Below are 17,016 nucleotides of genomic sequence, written 5' to 3'. Positions count from 1 at the left end.
TATTTATAATACAAATCGTTAATAACGATCAGTTAAGGTGTTTTAAACCTATATACACCAATTCAGCTGATATAATAAATATGCTTATAGAATAGTACAATTAATTTAATTACCTCTTGGTAAATCAGAAAATAAATTTGAAGAAAGCATTTTCAATGAATGCATAGATTACCAATAAACGGGGAATCTCGAAAGCAAGGTCAATGATAAGCCTGTCTTTGTACCAAAAGTGTATCAAGTAAAGTCTAACTCTAAAGCCCGAACCACATTCTATCTCAAAATATTTTGGATTGATGTTTAGATGACACTTTATATAATTGACTTGACCAAATTTTTTTTTTCTTAGTTATAGAGGCATCGAATTGGGGTTGTTGAAGCCACAGAATTTTGACTTTACTTAAAAAATCGTAATAACTTCTAAATATTTCTGTACAGGTTTATACAATTTTAATTTTGTCTTTTTGAAAACTATTTGATATTTACGTATGATAAGCATAGAACTCCATTTAAAATAAATAAACTCTCTACCATACATTTATTACACGTATTTTTTTTAACATATTCAGGTAAGTAACACCTTTTCAAAACAGGTATCGATACGGGTACTTTCAAGGGGGCGGTTTACCCAATCCGGAAGAGGGTGGCTGACAGGCTGGCCCAAAAAACAGGGTCAAACACCCGACCGGATGCCATGGCAACGTGGCCAGGACACGGGACTTGGGGCGGGTGTGGTTTTGGCTTTGTTTACAAGCAGCCCAGGCGCAAAGTGTCAGGATTCGATAGAGCGAATCTGGCAGAATGAGCACGCGAAATGTTATGATCACAGACTTGGATCAACCTGATCCGGAGCCGCAGCAGCAGCAACATCCGAAGAAACACCGGAAGGTCCTCCAGACACTGTCGGGCAACTTTAATCGTCGCTCACGAAGTGTGGAGGTGGAAGTGAAGCAGCGACATGACAACTTGGGCACTGGCCACAAGGACCGCAGGAAGGATCGCTCCTTCAACACGCTGGTAAGGTTTTGAAGACAATCCACCCGATCCTCTGATCACTACCCCACAAATATTACTCAGCTGCAGGCCAAGGAGCAGCAGTTGGAACAACTGGTTCAGCGACTAGCCACCCTGCATCGGTACAACGACCAGTTCGCCAAGGAGAATGACCAACTGCGTCAGGATAGTAGTCAGCTGGAGCGGCGCTTGGCGGAGGCTGAGCAGAAGGTGGCCAGTTGTGCCCGCTGTCAGCAACTTGGACAGCGTCTGGACACCGTTCTCGGACAGAATCGAACTCTCGCCGGTGACGTGGACATGTTAAAGACACTCGTCTTCAGGCTGAACGTACAGATCGAGAGCTACCAGGATCAAAGGCGCCACGGGGAGGAGGCTTCTTCGAGTGGAGGTCCAGCCAAACCCAATTCGTCATCTGCATCCTGCCCACCATTACCCACCCACACGTTGGGTCCACTCCTGCAGGCCTACGATGAATCACTGAGAGACAAGGATGCTCTGTTGGCTCAATTCAACACTGAGTTCGAGCACTTTACCGGGGAACTGAAGCGAGCTCTGGAGGAGAACACCAAGCTGGTGAGTGGACAGTACAGAAAATGAGAGCCTTGAAGTAATGGAAAGTAACCTAACAATCCAATTCAGCTGCAGTCCCAGGAGCAACTGCGTCGTGATCTCGGCGGCTGGCGTGAGGAGCGTGTGTGCCTGATGGCCCAATTGGGCGTATGTCGCTCCAAAGCGGAGGCTCAGACCCGCAAGACGGACTTGGCCAAGGAGAAGCTGGTGGAGGTGATGCACTGCTACGAGCAGCGTACTCAGACTCTGCTCCTAGACATGGACCACCTGCAGGCAGCATATGCGCGGACCAAGTCGGAGTTAGCCGCCCTCAAAAGTGCTCCATCAGCTGTTCCTGCCCCGGTTGCAGCTCCTGTTCCCGCCGAAACAGATGCAGTGCATCAGTGCAAAGTTCTGTTAGAGCAGTTAAGGCAGGAGCACGCAAGGGAGCGATCCTCTCTCCAGGATCAGCTGCAGGCCACCACCGCACGGGCAGCTTCACTGGTCCGCAGCACGGAGAAGGCCAAACACAGCAGAGATCGGCTAAAGGCTCGCCTCAGGATGGCCCTTCAGTGGGCGCAAAAGCTGGAGGCAGGACAGGCGGAAGTACGTGACACTTACGAGTCGGTACGCCGCCTGGAGGTGCTTGTGCAGCACAAGGAGTCACAACTGCGCGGATTGCACTCCCGGAATGCCGAGGAACTGGACAAGATGCGCCATAAGCTTCAGCAGAAGGACGAAACGATCCGTGCGCTGCTCAGAGGCAAGATGGAGCGGAGGCCAGCGGTGGATTAACGACTAAAATATAGCTTTTAACAATTAAAAATATATAATTTCAATACAAAATACATTAATAACTTAGCGTAGAAAGCTTTTGAAGCACAGCAGTCCGGGATCAGCCGGACTCGACCTGTTCGGAGAGCGTCTCGTCCGCAGGCGCCCCCGATCCGGAGCCCGACCCAGCGCACACCACGCAGGCCTTGGGCACAGTCTGCTCTATGTACATCGTTATCCTCTCTAGCACCTCAGGGACCACTGAGCACATTAGCTGCTCGTAGCGCTGGGATCCGAGCTGTGCTTGCAGCGACTGCAGGTGCCACTTGAGATACTCGGTGAGGGGGATCTTGTAGACGGGGTCTTTGAGCACCAGCTGCCGGTGTCGGTCGTCGTGATAGGTCTTGGCAGGATAGCCTTTTGCGTGAAAGTCCTCGATGACGCCACCGCCGCTGCCCAGCGTCTGCTGAAGGTCGTCCAGCTCGTGCTCGTCATGGATGACCAACGAGTCGTAGAAGCGGGGCGTGGTCTTTGACGCACCCTCCTCGGCTGCGGCGTACTGCTTGTCCATCACCTCGCCCAGTGTCTCGTCCACGAGCTGCAGGATGTGGGGCAGACGAGCCAGCAGCAGCTCATTGCTGCCAAAGATCGATGCGAAGGCCAAGCAGAAGAGCTTTCGTTTTTCGGCGTGTGTGTCTGGCACCATTGGGAACATCTCGATCCACACGTCCAGGATGCGGGCCAAAGCGTCCGACTGCGGCAACTGCTGCACCACCGACGTGAAAACGGCTTGATCGATAAGCAGCGTGCGGGCCACGATGGTGAGATACCATCCCATGGTCATGGGATACTCCTGCTTAAGGCACACCTGCTGGAAGACGAAGGGCAGTGCCGGGCGCACCAGTCGCAGACCCATCGCCGCGTCCGTCTTAAGGCATGTCTCAAAGATGCGCAGCATGGCGATGATGCCCTCCACGCGGATGTCATCGAAGGAGCGAACGCAGTACGCCACGAATCCCTCGCCGTACCGACTCAGATAGGCCTGAGCGTCCAGCAGGATATAGGCGTGAATCAGCTGCAGCACGGTGCGTAGGTTTTCCGACGACATTTCAATGATGGGCAGAAGGTGGTCGCACAGCGCAAGTAGCTCGGGCGTTAGTGCAGTCGAGTTCCCAATCACCGCCAGCCAGAGCATAATGCCGTCCTCGATGAGGTAGACGTGCGAGGGTTGCTGCGGAAGGAAATAAGATTGGTTAGAGCCCAATTCCAAAAGAAAGTACGATATATCTACATTTATCGATTGTACGAAAAAGGTTACTTGCCCCATATGAGGACTACAATGTAATACTTGCCTACAAACATAAATTGTTCGACAAGGGGATACGGAAAGGATTGCTTGAACTCAATGGGACGATGGTCATATACAAAATTATTGTACTAATGCAATATATAGATTGCCTATCTAATATTAATTTTAAACTTAATTTGCGCTCACTTGAAGATCCGTGCTCAACTCAATGACGCTGTAAAGGAAGGGCTTCATGGGCTCTGGGACATCCCGGATCGTTCGGACCAGCTGCTCTAGAGTTCCAATGATGGCGCAGCGCAGAAGGTCGTACTCCTCGCTCTCGCGCCACAGAAGCGGCAGATACGCGATGAACTGTAGCGCCTGCGGCTCGATGTATTCGCTCATTTTCTCCACAAGCAGCGTCATCGTTCCCAGCACCACGATCTTGGTGTCGCACTCGGCGGCCTCATGGAGCAGCAAGAAAAGGGCCTCGAAGAGCGATGGGAAATAAGGGTGAAAGGCTTCCGGCATGAACTCAAAGTCGTCGATCAATAGATTCAAGGTCCTGGCGGAGGCCAGTCTCGTGGGCATGTCTTCCTGTGGTCGGAGGAGATGCAGGCAGGCCTCGTAAGCCAGGGGTCGCAGCTCTCTAGGCAGCTGCACGCCCACCCAGTGGCCCACCAGCCAGATGATGCGACGCCGCAGGATGCGGAAGTTGGGAGCCTCCACTCGCAGCTCCGCAAGGAGTTGCGATGTTAGCCAGGCCCCGAAGTCCAGCTTGTTGAAGAAGTGGAAGGCGGCCTGGCCCACAGCATTGTAGATGGCGTCTTTCAGCAGGATGGCCTTCAGATCGGATTCCGGGGTGAGCTGCAGCTGCTGGGCGCGTCTCACGAAGCGAAGCACCTCCTGGATCATCACTTGTGAGTGTTGCGTAAAGCAGGTGAAATAAAGGGTCTCCACACTGGGCCTTAAGGCATACTTCCAGGCATCGCCACCGCCGTCGTCTTGGTCGTAGCCCTCGGGATCCCGCTGCCACTCCTCTAGCTCCTGCTGCGTGAGCAGGAAGTAGTGCGTCACGATCTTCTCGCAGATGTAGGTCACTCTCTCCGCTGTAAAGAACTTGGCGTGGCTCTGGGCAGCACTGGCCAGCAGCTCATCCTCTATAGAAGCTCCTCCCTCGGGCGGAGCACTGATGCTATCATTGCCGCTTAGCATGATACCCTTTAGCATGTTCAACGCCTGGATGGCAAAGTTGCTAAAGTTGATTCGATCGCCGGCGTCGAAGATGAGGGCGGTGCCCTCGTGGAACACATAGTGGAAGCTGAACTCCAGGGCCACCGGAACAAATCTCGCGAAGGACACCGAATGCCGTTCCATCAGTTCGTTGAGGGTCTTCATCATCTTGATCACAAAACGCTCCAGTTCGGTGAGTATCGTGGCAGTTCCAGGCGTGCCCGATCCCATCCTCAGTTCGTAGCGTAGCTCCAGGCATTGTCGCAACCGCTGGAAGAGCTGCTCGACAAAGTTCATGTGGTCCGTGGACTTGTACGGCTTGGCGCAGCCGTAGACCACCAGCTTCCGAAGGGATCTCATTACCACATATGCCCTTTGCAGGGCATTAAGGGCCAGGGCCTCCTCCTTTCGAACGTGCTGCAGAAACCGAGCGGTAAGCGGGGCCCATATGTCCCACGCCAGGTAGCCAAAGATCTGAGAGCCCAGCTCCTCGAAGGCCCGCTGCTCGGCCATAAGCCGCCGGGAGGCGAGGGCCTTCAGGACGTAGTGCAGGACAATGAGAATGCGCTGCTGCAGGGCTGATTCGCCATCCGTGCCGCACGCCTGCAGCTGCTTCATCAGCGTGGGTAGCAGTTCCGGCCAGAACCGCGGGTAATCCGTTCGTGCCAGACGGCCCAGGAGCACGGCTATCTGCAGGGCCACCTGGGGCACCTCCTCCGCGTCATAATGGCGCAGCAGAACCTCCCGGATCTGCTGCTTCTGCTCGGCGGGCAGCTCCTGCCGCGAATTGGGCCGCCAGTAGCGCTCCACTCCGTTCTTCAGGTAGACGGCTGCCATCCACCGCACCTTCACCTCGGAGTCCTCCGTGCTGGAGGTCCCACCGTGCTGGGCGTCGCCGCATCCACCACTCCGCCGCATGCTCAGCCGGGCAATCGTGGGAAAGAAGCCCGGCTGCTGCTCCCACTCGCGCAGCTGCGCCTCCGCCTTCTGGACGATCTCGTGGCTCGGATTGGTGGCCGCCTGCAGTGTCTGGGCCACAAGCTGCTCCACCGACGCGCCTGCTCCTGCCGCTGCTCCAGATCCTGCTCCCGTTGCCATTGCCATCTCACGACGCCTCCTCTTGCGACGCTTGCGAGGAAGGTGCGGTGCGAAAATTATTGGCAAATTTCTGCGGCGCGTGCTGCTATCGAACCTATCGCGCCTATCGTTCGCCGATATCGGGAGGCGAGTCTATCGACAGAGTGACCGTCCTCGACGGCTAGAAAATGCCATCCCGAGAAATTAACATTTTCCTTGTTTTATATATATTGGTTTAAATATATATTATTATAAAATATTTTACTCGTTATTACCGAAATCACTTAAATTTTAACTTAAAAAAAATATATATACACTTTACCTCTCATATTTAATTTACATCGTGGAGCCTATATTAAACTTAAAATTTTAATAGTTTTTGTAAAGCATACGTATGATACATATGTAATTTAAATTATCTTGGCATTCATTCCGTAAGATTTCTTTAAATATTCTAAAATTAATACTAGATTTAATTTTGTTAAATAAACTAATAAATCCAAAAATTGTTTGGAAACATTATTTAAAAGGTAAATAGATGCACTTGACAATGTTTTTGAAAGCATCCATGTTATTGCGAATTAAAAATGACCAAAGGCAGAGTTTTTCAATTTTGCGGTCCATTTTCCCAGAATGCTAGTTAGGAGAATGTTTTAACGAACACATTTAAAAATGGAGCCAACCGGATTCTTGAGCATTCATCCATGTAAAGGCCCATTTTAAAACATAACATATTTTTTTAACTAATAAATTTCAACAAATTGTTTTTATTTTAGCTTTAGATGTCATGTTTAGGGTCATATAATGTAATACCCAAGATTAGTAACAGTTGAGCCATTCAATTAAACGCCAAAAATCGAAGGTGAAATCACGACTTTTGGGATTTTTCAGAGCTTGATTTACGTGATTTGTTTATATAGAGAGGTGCCACTAAAATCGGTTACCGCTGAATTTTAAAAACCAACCACAATTCAGCGCTGACCGATTTCTGTGGCACCCCCGACAGACTTTTATATTAAGGACGAGTACTTGGGTATTTTAAATTTTGTATAGCCCAACAATAAACATGGTTTTTGTTCATTTATTTATTTCATATTAACAGAAATAACCACTATGAGGTTATCATCATAAATGAAAAGAACGATAATCAGAAACTCTACTTCTTTATTATAGTTCCTATCCAATCCAAATAACTCAAAACATTGGTATAGACATCTGGGGAGTGTTTTTGCATCCTTCCGAAACTGGCCAATCCGACGAGTGTGAACGCCCTACTATTTCCGTGGGAAAGGGGCTTTACCAAGGGACTCCCACTGCCCACGTTCGATGTAAAAGATTTGGGGTGCTCCATGCAGATTTGCTTGTCTCCGATCTCTTGGAGATCCTCCTGGTAGCATTCGGTAGAATTAACCCGATGAACCATCGATGATCTCCGGATGCCCCAGCCCACGGCAGTGAGTTCCTGTGCCTGATCAGCCTTCTTCTGGAACTTCTCTTGCTGCTTCTTGTTAGTTGGTGAGGGCAGACAAATCGGTTTTAACAAATCTGAGCAGAATAATAGATTTATTTTTGAAAAGGAACGATTTTTGGTAGCCCCACTTACCACTGTACTCCACTCCTCTCTCCAATTCAAGCAGAGCGATGTCGTTTCTAGCCAAGCTCATGAATTCTGGGTGCTTGTGAACAGAACTAACTTCGTAGAAATCCATAATACTTTCACTGGTCTCCCCAAAAAGAACCTTCCTGCATAGGCAAATGAAATTGTATTGTGCATCCACTGGAGATATCAAAGTACTCACAATGGAATTTCTTCAGGAATTAGCTCGGCAGTGGTCAGTACAAATCCTAAAAGAAAACAACGGTTTGAATCGTTTAAAAAACTAGCATAACTTCAAATACAAACTGTGGGATATAAGTACGCCGTAGGACACCACAAAAGATTCCATGTAAACCTGGGCTAGCCAGGGAAAAGTTTCTGGAGGGGTTTCTGCTCTTGTTCCTAGTTTTGCGTTATCCAAACACCCTTCGTCCAGCAAGTCTATCTTCGGAAGTAAGACGGTAATGTCAGATTCCAAGACGATTCGCTTTATAAAGTCGACATAGCTCATAACATCGGTGAACACACCCATTCCGCCACATTGGTTTACTCCAGTACTGACGATTCCGAATTGAGTTTGGCGCCCTGAGCCCCCGTCTAAAACTTTTGAGTACAAGGGTCCTCCGGAGTCACCTTTACAAGCGTCGACCAAATTCGATGAGCCTGCACATATCTGTGAGTCTGTCAAGTTATACCAAAGCATATCAGCGCACTGGTTTTTGTCCAATCTGTAGACATCCGCCGTTCGAAGTATATCACTTAAATTTCCTGTTTCCATTTTTCCCCAGCCGACTATTGTGAATTTCTCAATGGCGTCCGATGTCGATTTTAGCCGGGAATCCAACTGAATGCATATCGGTCGAATTTGGTGCTTGTACACCACTCTTTTTTGAAGCCTGAGCAAAGCTATGTCATTCACTTGTAAGGTCGCGTTATAATCATGGCTTATGTAAGTGGTCACTACATTAAAGTCTTCGTGGTTATGCAAGGGTTCCTTCTCTGCAGTCCGATTATAAACTCCCAACCTAACAATTCTATGAAATAAATACCATTTCTGATTATTGAATCCGTGAAAGAGTTGGACAAAAAACTCACAGTTGAGGATGTTTTTCAGTGCAATCACTCGACTTGCAAAGGCAGTGCCCAGCCGTCAAGACGAATTCTTAAAAAAAGAAATAATGAGTCATATGTCCAAGCCGAAGTTATGTCTCGAATACCAACGGCTAGTAATAAGCGTTCCTGCACAGATGAACTCGGTCGGCGTTTTAATTAGGGCCATCCAGGGATTCTCAAGCAACCCAGCAGGAACTCCATTCATCACTCTTGGCCCAAAATTGGCCGTAATCCCGCAATCTTCATCCAGAAGCCATGGCGATCCATGTTTGATGAACAGCAAACCGAATAAAATATAACAAGCTGCTGCCGTCGTCATTTTGATCTCACTGAGGAATGCAAACCGCAACATTTCAAACTAAGTTCTCGACAGTAGAGAGCCTTATCAGGGGGTTATTCCTTCTCTGAAATATTACTAAGTGTCTGACCCTAAAAAAATTATTTTTTTTTGGGAAAAGTGATTTGGGTATTAATCTCAAAGCTCTCGATAAGAGTGTCTTTTGTGTGCTTGAATGTGAGTTTTATTACAACAAATTAGCTATTTCGCAGCGAATCAACAGATAAGAAAACAGTCCAGATCATAATGTAGAAGACTATTCGAATTAAAAAATGTGTATGTTTATTAAATTTTTTTAACGATAGATTTTTTAAGATGCCTCGACCGTTTTTTAAAACGTTTTTTTTCTGACATTTGTTGTAAAGAGCTATTAAAAATGTAAATTTGATATAATTTTTAAATTAAATATTGATTAAAGTAAAATAAGAATGACGTAAAAATATGATAGCTTTTGGGTGTACTGCTCTCTAAGTAACGCAAACCAAAGGTACTCCAACAGTAGCCACAGTTCTAACCGAACGATCGAAATTTTATACAAGAAACGCTGTAGTCGAGTGCTTCGACTATCAGGTACCCCTTACTCTGCTTCAAATTTAAAATATATTAAATAAAATAAAATATAATACAAAATCGGCTTACAGTGCCAGCGCCACTGCACCTAGCGGACGGTAGCGGTACTATTGACCATGCCAACGGTTTTTTAACTTAGTTAGCCATAACTTTTAAAATAACAATGCGGTTGGTACGATTCTCAGCATTTAGATAGGTATTGATTGCTAAAATCAATTTCATGTTACACTGAAAACAAATCTATAAAAATGTGGGCGACATCGTTATGGGCTTAAAAGTGGGCGTGGCACTCCGCTGAATCAAACTTTCGCCGTTATTACAGCACCTAGAATCTGTTACTTAAACCCAACTCTCTAGCTTTTCTAGTTTCAGAGATCTCATCGTGCATACGGACGGACAGATAGACGGACAGACCGCTGGTCCTAATCAACAAAATATGGTTTGGAAAGTTTTTATTGATTTTAAAAACAACCCTTTTATTACAAATAACTATTATTTTCCCAATTAAAAAAAATGTTGTTTTCCTTTTTATTTTAAAGCCCAATGACAAGTGTTTAACACTTTTGCTTTACAAATGAACTTCAACCTACAGACCTCGTTCTTAACAGTTGATTTTTTGATAGGAAATCTACATCTTTACCAGAGTTCCTAACCAATCCACGTAGCTCAAAACATTGGTATAGACATCTCGGGAGTGATTTTCCATCCTTCCGAAACTGGCCAATCCGACGAGTGTGAACGCCCTACTATTTCCGTGGGAAAGAGGCTTAACCAAGGGACTGCCACTGCCCACGTTCGATGTAATAGATTTGGGATGCTCCATGCAGATTTGCTTGTCTCCGATCTCTTGGAGATCCTCCTGGTAGCATTCGGTAGAATTAGCCCGATGAACCATCGAAGATCTTCGGATGCCCCATCCTACGGCAGTGAGTTCCGCACGATCAGCCTTCATCTGGAACTTCTCTTGCTCTTTCTTATTAGTTGGTGAAGGCAAACAGATCGGTCTTATCAAATCTACGCAGAAAAATAGATTTAATTTTTAAAGGAAAGATTTTTGGTAGTTCCCACTTACCACTGTACTCCACTTCTCTCTCCAATTCAAGCAGAGCGATGTCGTTCCTAGCCAAGCTCATGAATTCTGGGTGCTTGTGAACAGAACTAACTTCGTAGAAATCCATAATACTTTCACTGGTCTCCCCAAAAAGAACCTTCCTGCATAGGCGAATGAAATTGTATTGTGCATCCACTGGAGATATAAAAGTACTCACAATGGAATTTCTTCAGGAATTAGCTCGGCAGTTGTCAGTACAAATCCTAAAAGAGAGCAACGGTTTAAATCGTTTAAAAAACTATCATAACTTCAGGTACAAACTGTGGGATATAAGTACGCCGTAGGTCACCACAAAAGATTCCATGTAAACCTCGGCTAACCAGGGGAAAGTTTCTGGGGGGGTTTTTGCTCTTCTTCCTAATTTTGCGTTATCCAAACACCCTTCGTCCAGGAAGTCTATCGTTGGAAGTAAGACGGTAATGTCGGATTCCAAGACGACTCGCTCTATAAAGTCGACATGGCTCATGACATCGGTGTAAACACCTATTCCGCCACACTGTTTGGATCCAAAGCTAACGATTCCGAATTGAGTTTGGCGCCATGTGACACCGTCTGAAACTTTCGAGTACAAGGGTCCTCCGGAGTCTCCATTACAGGTATCGGCCCCATTTCCTGATCCTCCACAGATTTGTGAATCAGTCAAATTTTCCCACAAGAATTGATAACAAGTGCTTTTATCCAGTCTGTTGATAACGACCTTTTGAAGTACATCACTCGTATTACCCGTTTCCGTTTTTCCCCAGCCAACTGCTGTGAATTTGCTAATGGCATCCGTTTCCGATTTGTGTCGGCTATCCAGCTGAATGCAAATCGGTCGAATATGGAGTTTGTAAACCACACTTCTTTGCAATTTTAGCAAAGCTATGTCACCGTAGCTGGTACTCGTTTCAAAAGGCTTGGGTTCGTAGAAGCTCACCACATTAAAGTCTTCATGGCGATGCAAGGATTCATTGTCCGTTGATCGGTTATACTCTCCCAGACGAGCAATGCTGGTAAATAATTTAAATCTATTTATATTTTCCGACTTTTAAGAGCTGAGGAAACGACTTACAGCTGAGTGTGCTTTTCTCCGCAATCACTCGATTTGCAAAGACAATGGGAAGCCGATAAGACGAAACCTGGAAAATATAATTATTAGTCATAGGCAAGTCCATTCTGAAATTCCGTCAGGGGTACCAACGATTATTAATAAGCGTTCCTGCACAGATGAACTCGGTTGGCGTTTTAATTAGGGCCATCCAGGGATTGGCAAGGATCCCCGCAGGCGTACCGTGCATTATCCTTCCTACAATATCAGATGCCACTCCACAATCCTCATCCAAAAGCGATGTCGATCCCTGCTTAAGCAAAACCAAAACGATTAAAGTAACCCAATAAGCCGCAGATGTCATTTCGATTGAAAGTGTTCAATTACAATGAAAAAAGCCTACAGAAATCCCTGCATTCATGCTGTCTTATCAGCTTTTTATTGATTTTAAGAAATGTTATTACTCGATTAAAAGAGGAAATGCTGCTGCCATCCGTTGATAAGTCCTATGTTTGTATGCGCAAATTGAGATTCTACTTATTTAAATATCTATACATATAATACGTTTACACGTTCGTCTTATTTGTAAAAAAAAAATAATTAAAATGTTTCGCTAGTCAATAAAATTTTACTCACATTACAAGTTGGAGACCTTGTTTGCAAATATGAAGACAACGTTTCCATAATTCTTTATCTTATTAACTATGAGACAATGTTCATGTTTTATTTATTTGTCAGAAAAAAATCTTATATTTAAATTCCTAAAAATTTTAAAAAACTGTTTCGATTTTCAAAATTGTTGCGATACTAAAAACTTTGAAAACGTTTACATTTTTTATCTATATTCTAGATCAGAATTCTTAGCTGAGGAAACGAGAAATCTTCCGAATGTGCTCCACGTACAAAATAATATATGCTAATTGATGAACATTCTTTTTTAAGAGAGGAAGAAATACATACACAGAGGCAAAACAATTAAAACATTTCATTCTTACGAAGTCATTCGTTATCTTAGAAGTTTAAAATTGAATGTTTTCACATATAACAAAGAAAAGGTTTTAAAAACTTTATTTTTAAGAAAAATAGAATCCATTTAAATAAGGAATACTAATGAAAATTCATGTTTTTCTGCTGAATTTCTTTAATTTAATTTATTTGTACAGTCATATTTAAAAAAAACAATATTTTATTTTTGATAAAAAAGCCAATGTTTTTCAAATATATAAAACGGTCGCACTGAACAAGTGACCGTTAATCTTTGGTATTTACCATATAACATAAAAATACCGACGCATTGCAGTGCTGTTAGCCGCATTCCAGTGCTGTTAGGCGCAATTGGGTCATGTGATAGAAACCAGCTGACCCGAACATTTTCCAGAGTCAGGTTTTATTTTCGCTGTCCACATCGCTCCCCGAAAAAATACAGAAAAATCCATCGAAATGGCTCTGCACTCGGCAATCAAGGGAAAACTGATCAGCGTTATCGGCGACGAGGACACCTGCGTGGGATTCCTTCTGGGCGGCGTGGGCGAGATCAACAAGAACCGCCACCCCAACTTCATGGTGGTCGATAAAAACACGGCCGTCAGCGAGCTGGAGGACTGCTTCAAGCGGTTCCTCAAGCGGGACGACATCGACATCATCCTGATCAACCAGAACTGTGCCGAGCTCATCCGTCACGTGATCGACGCCCACACGTCGCCCGTGCCCGCGGTGCTCGAGATTCCCTCGAAGGACCATCCCTACGACGCCAGCAAGGACTCCATCCTGCGTCGCGCCCGCGGCATGTTCAATCCCGAGGATCTGGTGCGCTAAACTCCACGGGTTCCCCAAATTGAGGAGCTCCCGCACACTGTTTCGTATTGCTGCAACCGTCAGAGTATTGCTTTACGCCCTGTCAACAACTATCCATAGATTCAGTGCTACGCTTTTGTTCTTATTGTGTATTTAAAGACATTTATTAAAAGGTTTTCGTTGTATAAATAGATTTAAATGGAATTGTTAAAGAGCTGGAAAGTCAATTCAGTGTTGGGCTGGAAATAACTGGAGTTTTTCTATTGGCAGGTCTTTCCAGAGCTGTCGGGTTACAGACTTCCAGCGGAGAGACAGTAAGCTCTTCGTAATTGAGTTTTTTAAATTTGGATTTCAACTGAGTAATTTCTTATTGTCGCTTTGAATTAATTAGCATACTTACAATTGATTGTAAATAAACGGTTGCAGTAAAGGTGATAATGCAGCTTGATTAACACTTGACTTTAGGAACAACGCTTTTTTATATTACCGATGTGCTATTCGAACAGAATACATTTTTTAAAACACAAAAGCAGATGAGTACATAAGAGTACAGATGAGTACATATAACTTATAAAAGAGTAGCCATTGAAATGTCCTGAGAGACAAAATATAATTTATAAATGAATTATTAAACAACCAAAACAAACTTAAATAAAAACACAAAATTCGAATTACTGGAATTACAGATAATGTAAAGTTAACAGTGCAAAACCAGCGTGCTGTTAAGTCTGTTATCAGTTATTCCAAGGGCTGTTAGCGCAATCAGCTGTTGTGGAACCCCATATTTTTTTTAGTTGGCAACGTAAACAGAAACACATATCTCACTGCGAATTTGGCCACGAATTGTTTTATCGGCATTAGTCACCTGAACCGCTGCACGCACACCATGCTGAAGGCCGTTATCCTCATCGGCGGCCCCCAAAAGGGCACCCGCTTCCGCCCCCTCTCGCTGGACACACCCAAGCCGCTCTTCCCGCTGGCCGGTCGTCCCCTCATCGCCCACCACATCGAAGCCTGTGCCCAGCTCCCCGATCTCCGCGAAATCCTCATCATCGGCTACTATCCGCAGACCCAGATGGAGGGATTCGTGGGCGACATGCAGGCCCTGTACAGCAGCAGCAACATCAACATCAGGTGGGTTCCTCTAGGTGGGAAGAACTGTTCCTGGAGCACCCTGCTGATGTACAGGATATCTTACAATCTAGCTATTCATCTGTGTAGAAATTGCAACCAAATTAGATCTTCGAACTTGGGAGGAACTATTTCAGGAGCACCTTGCTAGTTTATAGAATAGTATAGAAACTTACTAAACATCTGTATTCGAACTGTACCCAAACAAGAAGTTAGACCTTGAAGCTCCCTGCTATATAGCATAGCATAGAAATGTACTATACCTTTTTATACATTTGTTTACAATAGTGGTTCCGGACGTTGTGCCTTCGTTTAATAGCATAAAAGTATAGTTTATACTCATCTAGTTAACCAGGTTCTTATAATAACATTTATATCTTCAGTGAAGGTTCTTCACGCAGAGTTTAAAACTATAAGAGCTCCAGAGTTCACGGGAAATATAGTTATACTACAAGTTGTAGTACTAACAATTCTAATATAAGTTGGCTAGGAAAGGTTTCCTTTATCTAACGAAATGAATGGTATATAGTAAGTGGTGATGGTTTCAATTTGATTGGAGTTATAAATACTGGCAAAAATGATCTAAAATTTTGGTAATTACCAAGATTTTTAAGATGAAATTTCATTTTAGCCTTCCAAATTACCCCTTATCATTAAAAAAGGTTAAATTAATTTGGGCTAAACTTTTCCATCAAAGTCAAGTGGCTTTATTTTCTGCAACCCCAGAAATAATACAAATATTTTACCATGACGTGTCCCCTATTTCAGATATTTGCAAGAGTTCACTGCCTTGGGAACTGCAGGTGGCATGTACCACTTCCGCGATCAAATAAGAGCTGGCAATCCCAGAGCCTTCTTCGTTCTGAACGGCGATGTTTGCGCGGATTTTCCGCTGCAGGAACTGTGCGAGTTCCACGAGAAGCGGCCGTCGAGTGCCCTGGTGACCATCATGTCCACGGAGGCCACGCGTCAGCAGTCGCTGCACTACGGATGCCTGGTTTTCGATCGGAGTAGCGGAGCTGTCTCGCATTATGTGGAAAAGCCCAGCTCCTATGTGTCCACTTTTATCAACTGCGGGGTGTACGTGTGCTCCATGGATATATTCACCGTGCTGGCACAGATTTTCCACTCGCGGGGTCAGGAGTACGGATGCCATGGCAACGGAAATGGGAATGGCAGGGAGCAGGGCCACATCAAGTGGGAGCAGGAGGTGCTCACTCCGCTGGCAGGTACCGATAAGCTCTTCGCCATGCCGGTGCCCAATTGGTGGTCCCAGCTGAAGACCGCTGGATCGGCCATCTACGCCAACCGTCATTACCTGGGCCTGTATAAGAAAACGCATCCGGAGAGATTGGCCAACGTGGGCACCAAACGCGGTGAGGGCGACGGCAGCCTGATCTGCACAGTGTTCCCGGATGTCTATGTGCATCCCAGTGCCACCGTTCATCACAGCGCAGTGGTGGGTATAGAAAATCATATTCCCTGAAAGGGTTTTTAGGATCACATGCTCACGGATCCTTAAGATTGTTATATATTTATTACGATCATGATCTTCCAGCTGGGACCCAATGTGGCCATTGGACCTGGAGTGACAATTGGACCAGGTGTGCGTATCCGTGAATCGATTGTTCTAGAGCAGGCCCAGATCCTAGATCACACGCTTGTCCTGCACGCGATTGTGGGCAGGGGTTCCACTATTGGCGCTTGGGCTCGAGTCGAGGGCACGCCCAGTGATCCGGATCCCAACAAGCCCTTTGCCAAAATGGAGAACCCACCGCTGTTCAACAACGAGGGCAAACTGAATCCCTCCATTACCATACTGGGTAAGTACTTCAAATCGATGAAGGATTTACTTTTATTAAAATAACCTCCCATTTCAGGCTGTTTCGTGCAGGTGCCCGCCGAGAAGATCCTGCTGAACAGCATTGTACTGCCGCACAAGGAGCTCAGTCGCAGCTTCAAGAATGAGATCATCTTGTGAGGATGATTACTTATTATTATCTTTGACCTTTGACCCTATAAGTATGCCATTTTGTATGTTTCTACTGTGCAATATTCCAAAAATCTATCTATTAAATGTTCTCTTGCCCTTGAAAGCAAATTTGGAAAGATTTGGGTGATTTGAAAGTGGTAGTTGGGTTATAACAATTTATTATTTAATATATTTGTTTATAAATCCTTACTTTTACCTAAATATATGTTTCTTAAAACTGTGCAACGAAGTCAATGATAGTTTTTGGGGCACCGAGAAAATTTTATAATAGAGCCAAAAATAACTGCCACTTAATTCGTAAAAAATCATTGCATACTTTCTGGAATTAAACTGTGAAGGGTATTATTATAATAGTTCGAAATTTGGGATGAGGCTTGTGAATTCACGAATATAAATTTTGGTCCGACTTTT

General features: G+C 45.1%; 6 protein-coding genes across 6 annotated transcripts; 3 read left to right on the top strand and 3 right to left on the bottom strand.

The window, feature by feature from the left end:
- The first annotated feature begins 597 nt into the window (after window positions 1-597).
- On the top strand, window positions 598-2,355 carry Cep89 (Centrosomal protein 89kDa). Its single transcript, XM_017085469.4, has 3 exons — window positions 598-1,014; window positions 1,075-1,584; window positions 1,651-2,355. Exons 1-3 carry the CDS (start codon window positions 799-801, stop codon window positions 2,353-2,355), a joined length of 1,431 nt encoding a protein of 476 aa, XP_016940958.3. The 5' UTR covers window positions 598-798.
- An 11-nt stretch (window positions 2,356-2,366) lies between these two features.
- Impbeta11 (importin beta11) lies at window positions 2,367-6,078 on the bottom strand. The gene is made up of 2 exons (XM_017085464.4): window positions 3,830-6,078; window positions 2,367-3,565 (listed from the first exon to the last, which is right to left on the bottom strand). Exons 1-2 carry the CDS (start codon window positions 5,957-5,959, stop codon window positions 2,456-2,458), a joined length of 3,240 nt encoding a protein of 1,079 aa, XP_016940953.2. The 5' UTR covers window positions 5,960-6,078; the 3' UTR covers window positions 2,367-2,455.
- Window positions 6,079-6,999: 921 nt separating this feature from the next.
- Window positions 7,000-8,991, bottom strand: LOC136116457 (transmembrane protease serine 9). Its single transcript, XM_017085465.4, has 6 exons — window positions 8,751-8,991; window positions 8,625-8,691; window positions 7,836-8,563; window positions 7,732-7,777; window positions 7,536-7,675; window positions 7,000-7,477 (listed from the first exon to the last, which is right to left on the bottom strand). The coding sequence occupies exons 1-6, from the start codon at window positions 8,959-8,961 to the stop codon at window positions 7,089-7,091; spliced, it is 1,581 nt and encodes a 526-aa protein (XP_016940954.4). The 5' UTR covers window positions 8,962-8,991; the 3' UTR covers window positions 7,000-7,088.
- A 1,166-nt stretch (window positions 8,992-10,157) lies between these two features.
- LOC108018069 (transmembrane protease serine 9) lies at window positions 10,158-12,106 on the bottom strand. Its single transcript, XM_036813961.3, has 6 exons — window positions 11,841-12,106; window positions 11,712-11,778; window positions 10,922-11,649; window positions 10,818-10,863; window positions 10,622-10,761; window positions 10,158-10,563 (listed from the first exon to the last, which is right to left on the bottom strand). The coding sequence occupies exons 1-6, from the start codon at window positions 12,049-12,051 to the stop codon at window positions 10,178-10,180; spliced, it is 1,578 nt and encodes a 525-aa protein (XP_036669856.3). The 5' UTR covers window positions 12,052-12,106; the 3' UTR covers window positions 10,158-10,177.
- Window positions 12,107-13,036: 930 nt separating this feature from the next.
- Window positions 13,037-13,674, top strand: Vha14-1 (V-type proton ATPase subunit Vha14-1). The gene has a single exon (XM_017084992.4). The coding sequence runs from the start codon at window positions 13,128-13,130 to the stop codon at window positions 13,500-13,502; it is 375 nt and encodes a 124-aa protein (XP_016940481.1). The 5' UTR covers window positions 13,037-13,127; the 3' UTR covers window positions 13,503-13,674.
- A 581-nt stretch (window positions 13,675-14,255) lies between these two features.
- On the top strand, window positions 14,256-16,708 carry Gmppa (GDP-mannose pyrophosphorylase A). The gene is made up of 4 exons (XM_017084983.4): window positions 14,256-14,615; window positions 15,381-16,071; window positions 16,171-16,435; window positions 16,493-16,708. The coding sequence occupies exons 1-4, from the start codon at window positions 14,368-14,370 to the stop codon at window positions 16,591-16,593; spliced, it is 1,305 nt and encodes a 434-aa protein (XP_016940472.3). The 5' UTR covers window positions 14,256-14,367; the 3' UTR covers window positions 16,594-16,708.
- The last annotated feature ends 308 nt before the right edge of the window (window positions 16,709-17,016 follow it).

This window comes from Drosophila suzukii, chromosome 2R (genome assembly GCF_043229965.1).
Source record: "Drosophila suzukii chromosome 2R, CBGP_Dsuzu_IsoJpt1.0, whole genome shotgun sequence".
Taxonomy (NCBI): Eukaryota; Metazoa; Arthropoda; class Insecta; order Diptera; family Drosophilidae; genus Drosophila; species Drosophila suzukii.
Note: the sequence above shows the minus strand (reverse complement) of the source record. Positions and strands in the feature narration are given on the sequence as shown.